General features: G+C 37.8%; 1 protein-coding gene across 1 annotated transcript in view; it reads right to left on the bottom strand.

Moving 5' to 3' along the window:
- The window catches only part of LOC105188104 (ankyrin repeat domain-containing protein 50), a gene marked incomplete at its 3' end in the record, with an annotated part of 526,622 nt that overhangs the window by 358,458 nt on the left and 149,038 nt on the right, over positions 1 to 19,126 (bottom strand). Inside the window, exon 3 of the mRNA XM_025301288.1 lies at positions 14,852 to 15,025. Within this exon, the coding sequence (XP_025157073.1) occupies positions 14,852 to 15,025 (174 nt within the window). The remainder of the gene's footprint in view (positions 1 to 14,851; positions 15,026 to 19,126) is intronic.

The raw sequence follows: 19,126 nt of genomic DNA, 5'->3' as shown, positions 1-19,126 counted from the left end.
GCATCGATGGGACACGCATTTGCTGAGCAGCACTTCACTTGTTACGAAAATGTACGAAAATGGCTCGATAACTGGTTTACCTCAAAAGAGCAACAGTTTTTTCGGCGTGGCATCCACAAATTATCAGACAGATGGGAAAAATGTATAGCTAGCGATGGGCAATACTTCGAATAAAACATTTTTTATCATTTTCATACAATAAACGTGTATTTTCTATACAAAAATTCCGGTTTCATATTTACATACCTGCTACAGGGCCAACATCCATTCCATATCCACTTCTACTAAGCTTTAACGCAGGAAGATCATGATAGTATTTTGCCAATATAAACAAGATAAACTTTGATTTTATTAAGATATATTAATAAAGTTAATGAATCTTTCTTCCATTATTTGATCTCTAATCACCTTAAGTATGTGGTTGTTGAATTCGTCATGACAAGGGTTACAAACGTAGGTGTTCAAAAAATTAGAGTTCCATTTAAAAAAAGGTTTGACCTTTTTTTCACCTTGGCGCCTCCACCCAAAATTAAATTTTGTTTTAATCAAATGTGTCGCCTTCGAAACAATACAATATAAAAAAAAGGCGGACCTCAATATCATTTAGTTTTCGAGATTTTTTACCTGTTACGTTTGAAATTTAGCACCCTGTATATAATACACATATATATAATTTATAAATGCGAGTGTGTGTGTGTGTGTAAAAAATATCACAGATACTCATCTGTACGCTGTATCATTAATTGCGTGTACAAAATCGCCCTACAGAAATTTCGGAAGCAGGGGGTTATAAGTTTACAACCCGAAGTATGAAGGTAGATTGAGTTAAGACAAACATAAAAGTCCCATACCGTTTTGCGAGATTCGCAATGACTATCGAGTTATTGATTATAGAAATCTGAGGAGTGAGAGCGCGTCGACATAGATGCTTGGAGAAGCATTGCAGCCACTCAGGCCACAACGCGGCTCACCCGACCTCGCAACTGTTGGCGGCGTGCAGCGAGACGTAGGTCTGGCGAGATAAAACAACGAATAGCGGCGCGTTGTCTTTCCGCTCGCCACGCAGCGGCAGCTACTGAATCGACTGAGCCGCGCTCTGACCTGAGCAGCTGCAACGCTTTTCCAATAATCTATGCTGGCGCGATAATTATTGTGAATCTCGCATAATGGTATGGGACTTTTGTTTGCCTTAACCCAATCTACCTTCACATTTCGGGTTGTAAATTTATAACCACCCATCCTGTATATTCATAATGTAAAATGTTATAATAAATAAGTGTAACAATAAATGTAGTGATAAGTGTAGTGATAAGTTAAGAAGTAGCTGTGATAATAAGTGCAATAGGAATAATGAATATAATATATTGGCTGCAGATGTAAAAAAATTACAAATTAATAAATTTTATTATTATTTTCTATTATTCATATATAAACTACATTATATTTATTGAACAGAAGCTTTTTTCTCCCCTATAATTTCCTTCACATTTCCTTCATAGTGGGGACCTAATGATACTTTCAAATATACAGGATATCCTATTTTAATGTCCCACCCCAAATAATTCTTCAGTATTGAAGTTTCAAGGAAAATGATCTGAACAAAAGGGTTGTAGGGCTTTAAATGATCTACCTTATGATGACTTTGACTTGACATTGACCTTGACCTCTATTTTCAAGGTCATTTGAAGGTCAACTTGCGTTTTTTAAATGGGAACCTTTATTTTTTATTATACTGTTTTTTCTACTAGTTAATTTGAACAACTTTTGTCTAAAACATTTTTTTATTTGTCTAATATTTTTTTAGATATTTGAGAAAAACTTGATAATTTTTTCAATATTTAACTTACGATATCTCGCTAATTATTTGTCGGAAGAAGAAGTGGTATTAGACTTTCTTGCTTTATTTAGTCTCAAGAATATATTGTTACAATACTGCCTTAATTTTTGTTAATTTGATGATTTCGAAATTTCCAAAAATCAGTAAGTTAACAAAAGTCAAGGCGCTATTGTAACAATATATTCTTGAGACTAAATAAATAAAGAAAGTTTAGTACCATTTTTTCTTCCGACAAATAGCGAGATATCGTAAGTTAAATATTGAAAAAGTTATCAAATATTTTAAAAAATATTAGACAAATAAAAAAATGTTTTAGACAAAAGGTGTTTAAATTAACTAGTAGAAAAAAACAGTGTAATAAAAAATGAGTTCCCATTTAAAACATGCAAGTTGACCTTCAAATGACCTTGAAAATAGAGGTCAAGGTCAAAGTCAAGGTCATCATAAGGTAGCTCACTTAAATCCCTACAACTTTTATTCAGATTATTTTCCTTGAAACTTCAATACTGAAGAGTTATTTAGGGTGGGACATTAAAATGGGACACCCTGTATACGTCAGTGAAGCTACCACAGCGTTTGCTTAATGCGCGTGCGCGACTTTTTCCCACGACTTGTCATCACTAGCTCACTAACTCACAGCTAAGAGCAAGAGGCGCTGTAATATTGCTATGTTGTTGCTCTTCAGATTCAAGAAGGAGGACTTCTTGTACAGATAGTAACACGACGAAAAATGGATTCTGTACGATAATCCAAAAAGGCGAAAATTGTTGATTTATCCGGGTGAACCTTCAACTTGTACTACAAGACTGAATATTCACACCAAGAAGGTGTTGCTATGTATATGGTGGGATCAGCGAAGCGTTGTATATCATGAGTTGCTCCAACTTAATGAAACGATTACTGCTGCAGCGTTATCAGCAGCAACTGGTTCGTGTTAATAACGCATTAGAGGATAAAAGGCCTTATACCGGTAAAAGAAGAAGGAAGGTAATTTTGCTTCAGGACAACACGCGCCAAAAATGACTTGGAAACGATCACTGACTTGGCCTGAGAGATCGCGCTCAGCATATTCTCCAGACTTCGTCCTTTCGGATCATCACCTCTTCAAGTCTCTGCAACATCGCAATTTGCATTATCGAACGCTGATTTTCATAAAAACACTACGATTTGCACATGCTGCTATATAACGCTCCATTTCCATATTCCCTAACCTCTAAAACACAGCAGATGAAGAATCGCAACGCTGCAGTGCACACAACGAAAACTGCATCAAATTAAAATCCTACATCTCTTGCTGGATCACCCTATACAATATAGAGAAATAAAGAGTGTCCCAAAATTCACGCAAGAAGTAATTTTGATAGAAAACACAGGTTTATAATTAAAAATTGTAAATTTTTTATTGATTCATAAAGTATATAGTATATAGTATATAGTATATAGTATAGTATATAGTATAGTATATAGTATATAGTATAGGGTTATGTATGGAATAGCATATCGGGTAAACGGCCACAGCGAAGAGAGTTCGTTGAATGGATTATAGAACAAGTGGATGCTGATTTTTCGAACAAAATCATCTTCAGCGATGAGGCTCATTTCATCTTGATGGCTTGGTTAATCGACAAAATTGTCGCATTTGGGGTTCAAAAAATCCACGAGTTATTGTTGAAAAACAAATACATCCACAACGTGTCACTGTTTGGTGCTGGGCTGGAGGCATCATCGGGCCATTCTTCTTCGAAAATGCGGCTGGTCAGGCAATAACAGTTAGTGGTGCTCGCTATCGCGACATGATAATCCAGTTTTTTTGTGCCTAAATTGCAAGATACGGATGTGGACGACATGTGGTTTCAGCAAGACGGTGCCACATGCCATACAGCCCGAGAAACAATTCAATTACTGCATGAGTAATTTCCTGGTCGTGTAATTTCCCGTTTTGGTGATCAGATTTAGCCGCCCAGATCATGCGATTTAACGCCGTTGGACTTTTCTCTTTGGGGTTTTTTGAAGTCTAAAATTTATGCCAACAAGCGCACGGCCACCCACGCCTTGAAGAAAGAAATTGAGCTGTATCAACGAAATTCAGCCACATTTATGCAAAACGGTCATGGAAAATTTGAGCAAAAGAGTGCATATGTGCCAGCAAAGCCGTGAAGGCCATTTATCCGATATGTTATTCCATATATAACCCTATACTGTATACTTTATGAATCAATAAAAATTTACAATTTTTAATTATAAACCTGTGTTTTCTATCAAAATTACTTCTTGCGTGAATTTTGGGACACCCTTTATATGAGATAAGTGATATCGACCTGTCAAAAACAAGATCTTCAAAACTTGCTATCACCACTACTAATTCTGCAAGAACTACTTGTAACCACTCTGATAAATTGAGGAGTATTATCGGAAGTATTGAGTTGATATCGATGAGATTTTTATCAAGTTTTGAAGATCCTGTTCTTGAGGTTAATGTCGCTTACTTTGTGTATGTATTCTATATGCATTTACAAGGTAATCACAAGTTTTAATTATATTATACTATTAATAAAAAATTTTTTGGTTTACTTGTGAAACATGTAGAATATATGTGCAAGAGGTAAGGGATATTGAATTGTCAAGAAAAGGATCTTCAAAACTTGGGTTAGACGTTACTAACCCAGTACTATTTTAATAATTCAAATAATGTAAAAATCACTTGTTAAAACCACTTAAATTATCACTCTGGTAATTTAAGCAATAATGAATCTACAGGAGGTTATCAATTAATGTGGCAAAAAAATGTTTATGGTCAAAATAAAAAAGGAAAGAAAACACAACTTAACGCTCTGTAACATAGGGGATTAAAATAACGCTATAGACAACTAAACTGTCTACAGGAAGTTGTCAACGTCGCAAAAAAAATTTATATTATTCGATTGATTAAATCTTATTCTAACCACCATCGAAAGTATGATATACCACCTAAGCAAAATACAATTTTTTTTCTTTCATGTTCCGTTTTCTATCGAAGCTTAATAATCATTGCATTTTCGATGGTATTTAAAGTAAGATCTATATATACATTTTCGATGGTATTTAAAGTAAGATCTATATATACAACAGGAAACCTATACATACAACAGAAAATGGAACATCAAAGAAAAATATATTTTTTTAAGTGGTAATCATACTTTCGATCAATGTTCCGATATATGGGAGAGGCTGCACGCGCATGCGCGATAAATCTCTATTCGAAAGAGAGAAACAGAGAGTCTCTGCTTCTCTCTTTAGAATAGAGATTGTCGCGCATATGCGTGCAGCCTCTCCAACATCGGGACACTGCTTTCAATGATTAATTGACAACCTCATGTAGACATTTTGACTTGTGATGTTAGAAATTGAACATTTAAATTTACTTGTTTATACTTGCCTGTTGTATATGTAAGTCCTATTCTAAATACCATCTAAAGCAGAGCTGGAGACTAAGTGCCCTTTTCGGCCGGATTTCAAGCGGTGACACCTACCGTTCCCCTTCCACCGCTCCGCGCTCAGCGGCCGAGGCGACGATCGTGGATCGCTTAGGCCCGTCGCTACGTAAGATGTCAGCTGGAGCGTACCCTCGTGTTTTATTATAATTATAATTTTTTCCTCCCTTAATATTCGCTTTAAAATATATATGTTTATGTGTTTTATACACACATACATATATATATACATATATATATATACATACATATATATATATATATACATACATACATACATATATATATATATATATATATAGTTACAACATAATGAAAAAAATGACATAAAAAAAGTATAATTAAAAGATTATTGCAATAGACTTCCACATCACCTGTGAGGTACTATTGCTGATGCGTTTCTTTAAAGTGCTTTCCCCAGTAGGCCTACTCCACTAAATAATAAAGAACAAATACGATAAAATGTATGGCTCGGTAGGGAAACAAAATTTTAGAGCATAGAGTACGCCGAAGAGACAAAATTTTCATGCGCATATTTACGTCATTCACAGTCAAGGGGTTAAGTTTATAAGACAACGCTTCTTGATGAATGATGCAATGAGTAACAGAGATTTTAAAACCTTGCTGTCTTATTTGTTCAAAGAAGCCGTTTTTTCAAACCTATCATTGCTTTTGCGCTATCGGTGACTACAGCCGAACATTTGTAGAAATCAATCTCAAACTTTTGCAGAGTTTGGCTAACAGCCTTAAAGATTTCAACACCTGTTGTTTTCCCTTGCAACGATACAAAGTCTGAGAGGTCTTTGACATGTGAAAAATCGTTTTACGTACGATTCAAGCAAAAATACACAGTTGATCCATATGCCGATTATCGGTGTTCTCATAAATACATAATGAATAATACAAATAAGACGCAAATGAACATTTCAATTTCTCTTCTAAAGATGAAGCTGTATCATCTATCCGTGATTTTACAGATTTAATGGAATGCTTGCAGCTTTTTCGAAAGTCATCGAATCTCCAAATGATTCGACCGCTGCAATAACGCATTTTTTAATAAACGTTCTTCTTTAAATGATACTTCCCTTTCTTCCTTGATGCGAGCTAGTTCTTCTAAAATGTCTTTGGATATATCATCTATAGTACAATCTAAACGACCCAGGAAATCCTAGTTTACTTGTTAGGGTTACTTGTAGTAACCCAAATGATCAGTTACTTCTTTTCATCTAGTTTTCCTGCCGAGCCATACATTTTATCGTATTTGTTCTTTATTATTTAGTGAAGTAGGCCTACTGGGGAGACCACTTTAAAAAAACGCATCAGCAATAGTACCTCACAGGTGATGTGGAAATTTATTGCAATAATCCTTTAATTATACTTTTTTTATGTCATTTTTTTCATTATGTTGTAACTATATATATATATATGTATGTGTGTATAAAACACATAAACATATATATTTTAAAGCGATTATTAAGAGAGGAAAAAATTATAATTATAATAAAACACGAGGGTACGCTCCAACTGACATCTTAGCGACAGGCCTGAGCGATCCGCGATCGTCACCTCGGCCGCTGAACGCGGAGCGGTGGAAGGGGAACGGTGGGTGTCACCGCTTGAAATCCAGCTGAAAAGGGCACTTAGTCTCCAGCTCTGATCTAAAGTATGATGATTATTGAGTCTTGACAGTTTATCTGACATCAATTATAATTACAAAAAGACACACGCTAAGTGCATATGAGAGCGAAGCGATTTTATATGTGAGATACTTAGATCCATTTTTTGACTTAGGTACGCATCAGTTAATATTTGTCATCTGAAACTTGTCTAATTATTTATAAAATACTTAGATAATTATTTAAAGTTTGATTTAAATGTTTCAGTTAAATGATACATATGTGACATCCATATATTTGTAACAGCGCTTTGATTGAAGAACCGAGTTAACCAATCAAATCGTTCCACTGGGACAAGTGTGTTGTGCGTCGTGCGTTGTGTCGCCCCAATGGGCCATATTCATAGTCCGGTCTTTATTTAAGATCGTCTTAAGTTCACGTTCATTCATTACTCAAAAACTACTTGTTACCAGTCTTCTAATTTAAGTAATAATGAATTATTATAAAATGTACTGTGTTGGTAACATTTTCATCAAGTTTTGAAAATCTTTTTCTTGACAGTTCGATGATGCGTATCTCATGCACATGTATTCTTAAGTTTAATACAAAAGGTTTCGTTATATTTATTACTATTATCCAAAAAATATAACTCTGTTATTGTTATCGTTGCATTTAAAGTGATTAATATCTGTATTAAAAAATTACAGTCAAAAAATTACTTTTAACCTTCTAACGTAACAGCGCTACAAAGTGGTCACTCATTGTCTATTGAAAAACTTGTTATCACCATTACTAATTCTACAAAAACTACTCGTTATCGCTCTGATAATTTAAAGAGTAATGAATTATTATAGAAAGTACTGAGTTGGTATTGTTTTTATCAAGTTTTGAAAATCATTATCTTGACAGATCCATGTCAACTCAGTGTTTTCTATAATAATTCATTACTCTTTAAATTATCAGAGTCATAAAGAGTAGTTTTTGTAAAATTAGTAATGGTGATAGCAAATTTTTCAATAAACAATGAGTGACCACTGCATAGTTAGTGCTGCTTCTGTTAGAAGATAAGTAATTTTTTGTCTGTAATTTTTTAGTACAGATATTAATCACTTTAAATGCAACGATAACTGTAACAGAGTTATATTTCTTGATTAAAAGTAATAAATATAACTGAACCTTTTGTGTTGAATTTGAGAATATACTCTAATATATAGAATACATGTGCATGAGATAAGCGACATCGAACTATCAAGAATAGGATCTTCAATATTTGATGAAAATGTTACCAACTCAATACTATTTATAATAATTCAAATGTGTGTAAAAAAAAATATGTGAAATTCAAACAAAATTACTTTAAAAAAAAAAGAAAGCGCCAAGTACATGCGGTCCAGAGCTTGTCCTGCAAATACAGATTAAAAAAATGTTAAAAAAAAATAAGGACCAGGAAAATAATATGGGATGTTATATTTTAAATTAATTTCCCAAAAATGATTTCATTGCATGGAAAAAAATATTCAGGAAAAATTATTAATGCAAGTTTGTACAAAACATGTTACTTTTTAATCTTTTTAAAAAATAGTAATGAAATCAAAAAGTTACGCCAACTGATAATGCGAAAATATATTGTACGAGATGTGAAAAACGAAGCAACGAAAGTAAATAAAATTAAAAATAATAAAGCAATGAAAAATAAAATTAAGATTTAGACAAAAACACTTGGCGTACCCAAATATTATAAACTGTCAAATATATAAATAGTGTTAACACATTTAATATTAATTTTTAGAAATATAGATTGCCATTATATAATTATAAAATGTACCAGTGCAATTATTAGAAGATTGAAATATATAATCTATTAAAACTTTTGTTTTAATGTATCCTGGGTACGCCAAGCGTTTTTATCTAAATCTTAATTTTATTTTTCATTGTTTTATTATTTCGTTTTATTGTTTTATTTACTTTCGTTGCTTCGTTTTTCATGTCTTGTATATAATATATTTTCGCATTATCAGTTGGCGTAACTTTTTGATTTCATTACTCTTTTTAAAAGATTAAAAAGTAACATTTTTTGTACAAATTTGCATTAATAATTTTTCCTGAATATTGTTTTCCATGCAATGAAAACATTTTTGGGAAGTTAATTTAAAATATAACATCCCATATTATTTTCTTGATCCTTATCTTTTTATAACATTTTTTTAAATCTATATTTGCAGAATAAGCTCTGGAACGCGTGTACTTGGCGATTTTTTTCTTTTTAATAATTTTGACTTGAAACGTTTTTAAAACTTTAAACGCGTTTTTCTCAAAATCACGTTTTCAAGATCGGTACACATACTATCTCAAAAGCTAATGAACCGATCGCGTCACCGCTTTGCATACATCTTCAGGGGACGTGTGCCTATAGCCTCTACCATAATTATATTGAAATACATATTTTTACAAAAGTTATAGCCCAAAAACCAACGAAAAAAATCATAAAAATCGATATTTAAGTTTCAAATGTCCATCATTTTGAAAATTTTTCATATTTTCACTTAAATCTGCTACCGGCTATAGCCAGTATATATTTCAAAGATCTTTTGATTTTTTGTTTCAGATTATCTGAAGAGCCGGAATCATATCTACCATCCAATACCTTTTTTTTAGGCCTCGACTTCGACGCTCTATAGCGCCATCTATTTTAAGTATTTTTTTACGAAAAAAATTCTTTTTGTAAACTTAAATGGTAAATAATATAGAGGAACAGTTTTGATAACGATATGTTTGTCTACATTCTTAAAAAAGTTTCCAAAAAAAGCTATGAAAAAGTACCCGTTACACTAGAATACTGCCTTAAGAACTTAAGAACACTGATCATTACTTTTCTCTAGCAACCCCAATTTTTTATTATATCATCTTTTTCTACCAATTAATTTTAACAAATTTTGTCTGAAACACTTTTTTATTTGCCTAATATTTTTTTAGATATTTAAGGAAAACTTAATTACTTTCTTAATATTTAACTTAATATTTAGCTTAATATTTAGATATTTCGCTAACTATTTGTCGGAAGAGAAAATAGTACTGGACTTTTTTACTCTATTTGGTTTCAAGAATATATATTTTATAATAGTACCCTAATTTTTATTAACTTATGGACTTTTGGAAATTTCAAAACCATCAAATTAACAGAAGTCAATGCGCTATTGTAACAATATATTCTTGAGACCAAATAGAATAAAAAACTCTGGTACCACTTTTTCTGTCGACAAATAGTGAGATATCGTAAGTTAAATATAGAAAGAGTTACCAAGTTTTCCTTAAATATCTCAAAAAATATTAGGCAAGTAAAAAAATATTTCAGAAAACAGTTATTAAAATTAATTGCTGAAAAAGATGATATAATAAAAAATTGGGATTTCCATTTAAAAAAAATAATGATCAGTGAATATCTCGAAAGTGGCACCATCTGTAAACAAACTGTTATAGTTGTTCTTTATCTTCCTTGAAATTATACAACTTTTGTCTGAAACATTTTTTTCTAAATAGATATTTTTCAAAATTTTTAGAGATTTCCAGACTATTTGTAAATCCTGTATATTGTCTGTAATTGAGCCAATTACGGTATCGATTGACAAAAAAAGATCGACATTAGCGAATCATACACGCGTTGTTTTTCATCATTAAATCGCTACATCACATGTGACTTCGTAAAATGTGGAAATAGTATACGACTTCTTTGTTTAGTTTGATTGAACGAATATCTATATGATGAGTATGTCTTGAATTATGCTCTGTGGTCTCGTCCGGATAGATACTGTAGTAATGTCTTCTGTACATGCACTTCCCAACAGTTTACATTCCTGCCAAGAAGAAAAAAGGGGGCGTGCGCGTCATCGCTTTCTCGCGCACTCGCGCGCGCCACCATTTTCCCGCACGCTCGCGCAGGACCATCTCATTGTGTTTCTGTTGCGCGCAACCTAGTTCGTTGTTTTTGTGTACGGTGTATGCTGTGTTTATTCTTTATCTGCTTTGTTCCTGGGGCTCCAAGATGCCTAAACATAAGAGTCATCGTTCCCGGAAGCGTCGGCGCTATTCTCGCGATAGATCGCGCGAACGAGACCCCGGCAGTCGCGAGCGCGAGCGCGATTTGGAGGTTAGGCCGCGAGCTTTCTCACGCGATGCTTCCCTCTCCTCGGGGGCCGACCTCGCCATTATCTTGCACGATATTTTGGCCTTCATGAAGACCCAACAGGCTTCCGCATCTCTGCCTGCCGACAATGTCCGGTCTGTTCCCGTCTCCGCGGTGCAGGTCGCTGTCCCAACCCTGGCGGACGATGTTCTCATCGCCATTCCAAAGGACTCGCAGGCAGATGAGCATCTGGTTGTTGAGAACCGGGGTGGCGTACCAGGTACGTTACCTTCGCTATCCGAAGGCACGTATCCGATTGTTCTATCTGACCATGCTTCCTCTTTCTCAGCGGACCAGCCTCCGCCAGCCACTGTCTCCTTCGCCGAGTTTTCTCCACTCCCTTTGGAGCTAGACGATATTCTCATCGACGTTCCAGAGGACTCGCAGGCAGATGAGCATCCAGTTCTTGAGAACCGGGGCGGCGTACTAGGTGCGTTGCCTTCGCTATCCGAAGGCACGTATCCGATTGCTCTATCTGACCATGCTTCTTCTTTCTCAGCGGGCCAGCCTCCGCCAGCCACTGTCTCCTTCGCCGGGTTTCTCCACTTCCTTTGGAGCTAGACGACTCCGAGAAGGAGAATACGTCGTCGTTGGCGAATGAACTCTTCGGTCCCTTCCTGCTGCGTCTGAATCTTCATGGGATCCATTTATCCTCGCCTCTACTTGCAATGAGGTTCACTCCGGCCTAAAGGAGGACACTCGCGCGGGTCTGCTGTCCAAATACCAGCTTTAGGGCGAGCTTCTGCAGCTAGGTCCTCCTAAACTTAACTTAGGAGCTTGTTTCAGCACTCGGAAAACGCTTAAGCGTTCTAAAATGAGGTGAGCATCAGGCGCGGGATCAACAGCAAGTTGGCACTTGCCTTAACGCAATTGGCTCAAGGTTTTTGGATCTTCTACGCCATTTTCACGGTCTATCGCTAGATGCCCCTATGAAGGATGCCTTCGCAAAAATGGCGGAGGCGATTCATCTTTTGGTGGACCACCAATTCCGCCTCTTATTGGTCAGACAAGCTTTCATCAAGCCGTGCTTCACTTTTGTCGGCAAATCAGCTGTGGACCACTCGGTTATTGACGAATGGCTATTTGGTTCGTCACTCGCCGAACATCTCAGATCTGCGCAAGCCTGTGAGAAAGCGGGACGAGACCTCTCGAAACCGCAGATGACCCCCTCGACGGCGGCAGCTCACCATCATCCTCAGCCACCACCAGTGCGTCGGGGAAACTTGCAGGCTCCTGCTCCACGGATGACGACTGCGGTTCGCAAGTCAGGGACCGTGCCGAAGCTGAACCGCCTCCGGGATTATCGCCCTCGCTCCCGCTCCCGGACTAGACGTTGAAAGAAGTAAGAACTCGGGGCCGATTGGCTGTTTTTCGGTCTATGTGGGAAAAGGTGACCAGCGACCCGGAAATCCTAGATGCCGTGAGTGGATGCAATATCCCGTTCGTGTTCCCACTGCCACCTCAGGTATCACTATCAGAACCCGTTTTCTCTCAGACTGTTGCGGCGGCTTACAATGCCAAAATTTCGCGTCTGCTCTCCAAAGGAGCTGTAGTTATTACCTCTTCTTCCCCCGACCAATTCTTGTCGAGTTTTTTCCTCGTCAAGAAAGCGTCGGGAGATATGCGCTTTATACTAAACCTCAAACAACTGAATACTTACCTGTAGCCACCGCATTTTCAATTAGAAGACTGGCGTACAGTTGTGCAGTTGATGACTCAGGACTCGTGGCTGTTGACCCTCGATTTAGAAGATGCGTATCTCTTAGTGCTCATTGCGACTCACTGTCGCCGTTTTCTGCGCTTCCAATGGCGTTCAGTTACTTACGAATTTATCGCATTACCTTTTGGACTTTCTACGACGCCATACATTTTCACCAAGCTCTTACGCCCCGTCATAGCCCGTTTACGTGACCAGGGTTTTTATTCGGTTGTTTATCTGGATGATTTCCTCTTTTTCGGCGCCTCGAGAGTCGACTGCCTTCATAACCTGACTGCATCTCTGTCTTTGATTACGTCGCTCGGTTTTTTCTTTAATTATGAGAAATCCCAACTTGTACCAGCACAACATTGCCACTATCTTGGTTTTATTTTCGACTCAGTATCTCAATCTATCGCGATCCCTCCGACACGCCGAGATGCGCTACTTCATATGATCTCTCGATTTTCTACGGGGCCCCACTGTCGCATACAAGACTTCGTAAGCATAATCGGCTCCCTTGTATCCGTCTGTCCTGCAATAGAATATGGTCTCTTACACATCAAGGTTTCGAGCGTGAAAAGTTTCTCGCCTTAGCACGTTCTGGTGGCAGTTAAGCAGCTACAATGCGTCTTCCTTCTCATCTTGACCGTGACTTCCGATAGTGGTTTTTCATTTTATCTAACCTCCGTCAGGCTAAGACTATACGTTCCGGGGTCACTACCCGCGAAATCTTTTCGGACGCCTCTCTCTCTGGCTGGGGTGCATCGTGTGGATCACGTCATACCCGTGGTTAGTGATCGGCATCTGAGCGGTCCTGTCATATAAATTTTCTTGAACTCAAAGCTGTTTTTATGCTTTGCAGTGGTTTGCAGCAGATCTTCGAAACTGCGACACTCCTTCGCGTCGACAATACTACGGCCATTGCCTGTATCAATCGTTTCGGTTCGGTGCAATACCGGTCCGGTGCGTACCTTACATTGTTGGCGCAGCAAATCTGGACCTGGTGCGAAGACCATAACATCTCCATTTTTGCCTCTTACATTGTTTCTATTTATAATGTCATCGCTGATAGCGAATCACGAGCCGTCAGTGTGGACACGGAATGGTCATTGTCGCCGTTTTTTCGAAGATCTTGACTGCATTTGGACCTTTTGACGTGGACCTGTTTGCTTCCATTATTAATGCGATTAATGTCCAAACTGATACACCGCATAGTACCCGTCATGCATCCACCTCATTGGCGGCGTAGAAGGGAGTAGCTTTAGATATAATCAAACGTGCGGTCGGTTGGTCAGGCTTCTCCCAAGTTTTCGCACGTTTTTACAATCCTATCCTCCACTCAGAGGTTTTTACAAACTCCGTTCTTCGCGCTTAAGGCTCACGTTTATTTTTCTATTGTTGTTATTCTGCGACTGCCTCCTTGCAGTTTAATACACCCCTTTGCGGCCAGTTGCACTAATTTTAATTTTATTTTCTTTTCACCTCCCTCCTCTACAAATCGCTTTCTGAACATCCACAGTATCCATCTGGACGAGACCACAGAGCATAATTATATAAGCAAACGAACTTACCGAGTGAAGTTCGCTTGGAATTATGCTTGTGGTCTCGTCCGGATGGACCTTCCCTCCCATAGCTTCCGCGTTTTTTCCCACCCGCGGTCTCCACATTGAGCGATTTGCTATTTTCGTTCTGAAAAATGAGATGGTCCTGCACGAGCGCGCGGGAGAACGGTGGCGCGCGTGAGTGCGTGGGAAAGCGGACGCGCGTGCCCCCTTTTTTCTTCTTGGAATGTGAACTGTTGGGAAATGCGTGTACAGAAGATACTACTACAGTATCCATCCGGACGAGACCACAAGCAATCCAAACGAACTTCTCTCGGTGAGTTCGTTTATTTATATAATTTTCGATTATCCTATATTTTTATCTGGTATGTTCATTGATAAAATTTTCTAAATATATTTAAGTACAGAGAATTTATTACTTATATTTTTTTTAATTTCATAGGATCTTATTTTATTTTTATATAAGATAATTTAAAACAAATTATACCTGAGGATAGGTTGAAAGCGCCAGCTCTAATAAAGATGTATTGCCATCCGCAGCTAAAGTATGTAATATCGTTCGTCCATAAGAATCAGCTTGATTGATATCACCATTTTCACCGAGTAGCTCTATTAATGGGTCACTTGAAAATTCATCAACAGGGCTTACATTATGTGAAACCTGTTTAAAAGGTAAATTTAATTATTTTCATAAAATATCTTTATAGAATTATATTATATTATAATTAATACACAGAAAGTACAGTTATATTAAATATAGTGCCATTAAACAATGATGATATAAACATTGTATGAATGATTGAAGGAAGATATCGAAAACACTGATGGTAAAATTGATAGCCTGAAAGGAGTTGAATATTGAGCATAATAATTTAAATTGTTCAAGAGAACTAAAGAAATCATGATTACACTCTCTTCCAGAATTAGGCAATATAAAAAGAAACATCGTTAAAATATAGAAAGAGAACGTTTTCTGAAAAGTGCTGATAGATATTACACAAGGCATTTTATTCTAAATAATGCATTTTAATATCTTTTCTGTAACTCGTTATAGACAAAAAATTTTTCAGACAAAAGTTACTTATTTTAGAAGGGGTATTTTAGAAGAGGTATATAATTAAAATATATATTTAACTTTGAATGACCTTGAATAACTTTGACCTTCTCAAAACCAAGTCAAGGTTATTTTCTTGAGTGGGACCCCCTATTTTTGAACGCAGATTATTGTAGCGATATTCAAGATATGTTTAACGACCTATGATAATAATACTTTTCCTTAAACATTGGGAATGTTTTGAGTCGGTGTTCCACTTAAAACGTTGCATTTTAGCATCTTTTCATAAAAGTATATCAAACAAAAATTGTTTATAATTTAGAGGAAATATATGATGCCACATTAACAGGTAGTAATGCATGTGTACTATTTATAAATGTATATGTATGTTCGGAACGCGGCCGAACATATGATAGCTCAGGAGAGCTGACTGGTAATTATCGGATCACAGAGCGATGTCAGCCCGCGATTACGCTGCTCGAGTGGACGACCGACCGATCGTCCCGGCCGACGTCTGAGTTATTGTAAGGCTGGCAAGAGCCTGAAAAGAGCGAGCAATACCAACCGCAAGCAACAAACAACGCTCTGAACAACGGCGGAGCGCAAGAACGCAAGTGAACGCAGTAAGAACGCAGGAGAGAATCACGATAGAACAACGCAAGAATGACGCAATAGAATAACGTAATAAGGCGAACGTGCTCGTCAAAGCAAAATCCCGGGGGACACACGCGCCAACGGGGGGCGGCAACCTGGAGCATGTCAAAAGACGCAGAGACGAAATGACATCCGTCGTTTCGGAGGGCCTGCCATTCCGGACGAAATGGCCAACAACAAGCCACGGTCCTGAGGACGCGTAGAAAAAGAGCGCTGAGTTCTAGCACGCAAGAGGCGAGCGACTAAGTCGCTCCTAAGCAAGAGGTCAATGTCCCACGGACGCTTGGAAGAAAGAGCTCAGAGTTCTGGAGGAAGGCGACCGAGTCGCTCCTGGAATCCAAGGCCTCCTACGGATATTTGGAAGGAAGAGGAGTTTGAAGCTCCAAGGAAGTGGCCTCACCGCTCCTGAGACCACCAAACGAACCCCCTACGAAATCCCCTACGAACACTTGGGAGAAGATAAACTCCAAGCTCTAAGGAGGCGACCCTAAATCACGGCAAAGCCGCGAGCACGAAATTAGAAGATAAGATCCGAACTATTAGGGCCAGAGCACAGACTTCTGCATAACGCATAACACACAACGCATAAGAGAATCAACCAATCAGAGCTCTTCATTTCTCTCCTCAGGACAGAAATGAAGAACTCTGATTGGTTGATTCTCTTATGCGTTGTGTATTATGCGTTATGCAGAAGTCTGTACTCTGGCCCTTAACCTCAACCCAGCAGGGTATATCGGCGCTGCCTCCAACTCAGTAGAGTGTATAGAGCGGTAGTTCGAATCTGAAATATGAGAAAACACCGCTTTAGGAAAGCCTACAGCGCGTCGGTAACCAAGAGCGCGACAGTTCGTACAGAGAAGCAGCAGAGATTCGCCACTATAAACGTTGGCCAAGCAAAGGAAAAGGCGCGCTGCTCGCAGCCACGCCCAGTTATACAGGGTGAAGAAAAAACCCAGGGACTCCTGAAAATTTCGAAAAATATACACTTTATAAAAAAATGTTTCAGACAAAAGTTGTAGCGTTGAAAAATATCTATTTACCGATCTTAACAATTTGACCTTAGGTGGCGTCATCAAGGTTAGGACAAGGTCACCTCGGATTTTATAAATGGAACCCCCAATTTTTATTGCATATTCTTATAGCTCTTCTTCAGACCTTTTCAAAGCACTATGGTTTTATCAAATTTGAATAAGCTGTTCCGAAGTTATCGAGTTTTTTAAAGTAAGATATCTAGTCAATTAAGGCAAGATCGGAGGATGATCCGGCCAACTAAGACAAGGTTGGAAGATGATCCAGCCAACTCGTAAAAATAATTGCGCAACTAACTTCCAGGCGTTGGCTCCTATTGGCTTGTCTTAATTTCGTTGATTGATTTATTTCAGTTATTTATTTATTTGAACTATTCTGCTGTTCGATGTTTATTTCTTCCATTTACTCATTTAATACTCATTACAGTTTAGTAAATCGCAAACTCGACTGAAATTCCTCTATTTTTTTGAAAATTATTAAGAAACAGTTTGAAGCTAGTTGTAAGCTGACTTAATTGCACTTCATTCAGTGCTCATTATTATTCTTCAGCACTGTCTTTAGAATAACTTAGAATTGATCCAAATATTAATTTAGTCGATTAGACTAAATCTTACTACTTCTGCTTGTTAATATGGCAAACCTTTCAGAACGAGAACGCATATCTCGTTTGATGATGAGAGGATGGAATGATCGACTAAGGTCGTACAATGATGTGAGGCGGCTTTTTAATGAAACTTTTCGTAATCAGGGTAATGCCATTTCAAAATCTACCATTGAAAGAACGATAAGGCGTTTTCAGAAAACTGAAAGTGTGAAAAATCGTATAATATCAGGGAGGCCAGTATCAGCAACAAGTGTAGAAAAATCATTAGATGTTCTACAATCCTTTATCGAAAATCCGTATGATTCGACCCGCAAAGTAAGACAGCAACATGAAATAGATCAAATGTCTGTGTTTAAAATATTGAAAATGAATAAATTTCATCCTTATAAGATCCATCTTGTACAAGAGCTAAATGAAAATGATTTTGATAGGCGCATTGAATTTTGTGATTTGATGATGGAAAAAATAGCCGAAGATCCTAACTATCTATCAAATGTAGTATTTTCGGATGAGGCAACATTTCAGTTAAATGGCCACGTTAATCGACACAATTGTAGATTTTGGTCAGATACAAATCCTCACTGGATTGAAGAAACACACACGCAGTATCCACAAAAAGTGAATGTTTGGGTAGGCATTTTGAATAATGTTCTCATAGGTCCACTCTTTATTGACAGAAATCTAACAGCGAATAAATATGAGAATATGCAAAGAAACGAAATAGTTCCAGCGATACAAGCAATCATGCATGACAACTTCGAGCATACGAGGGCGGTCCGATAAGTACTTAGCCTCACCGCCCGATGGTGCCACTATCGCAAGAGAAATTTACTATCGTGTAGTACATCTCGTAGACGGCTACTGTCGAAATTTCAGCCGAATCGGACTCGTAGTTTTGTTTTGATCGCGTATGGAAGCATATGTCCGCGGATTTTAGAAAAATGGAAAAAGAGCAATATCGGTCGGTGATTCGATTCTTGTTTTCGGAAGGGAAATCGCGCAGCGAAATCAAAGAGCGCTTCGATGCTGTGTACGGTGACTCTTCTCCTTCGATGGCGACCGTCAAAAATTGGTTTAATGAGTTTCAACGTGGTCGCACGTCGGTTTTTGATGAGCCACGCCCAGGTGCCCCAAAAACGCCTACCACGGAGGATAACATGACAAAAATCCACGATCTCGTATTGGCAGACCGCCGATTGAAGGTGCGCGAGATAGCTGAGACAGTAGGCATTTTAAAAGACCGCGTGGGTCATATCCTGCATGAAATTTTGGGCATGAGAAAGCTGTCGGCGCGATGGGTGCCGCGTTTGCTCACTCCGGACAACAAGCGCAACCGTGAGACCACTTCAGAGCAGTGTTTGACGCTGTTTAAGCGCAATCCGAAGGAGTTTCTGCGTCGTTTCGTGACCGTCGACGAAACA

The sequence above is a fragment of the Harpegnathos saltator genome, unplaced genomic scaffold, assembly GCF_003227715.2.
Source record: "Harpegnathos saltator strain DR-91 unplaced genomic scaffold, Hsal_v8.6 scaffold409, whole genome shotgun sequence".
Taxonomy (NCBI): domain Eukaryota; kingdom Metazoa; phylum Arthropoda; class Insecta; order Hymenoptera; family Formicidae; genus Harpegnathos; species Harpegnathos saltator.
The sequence above is the reverse complement of the archived record's forward strand: the minus strand, read 5'-3'. Positions and strand labels throughout refer to the sequence as shown.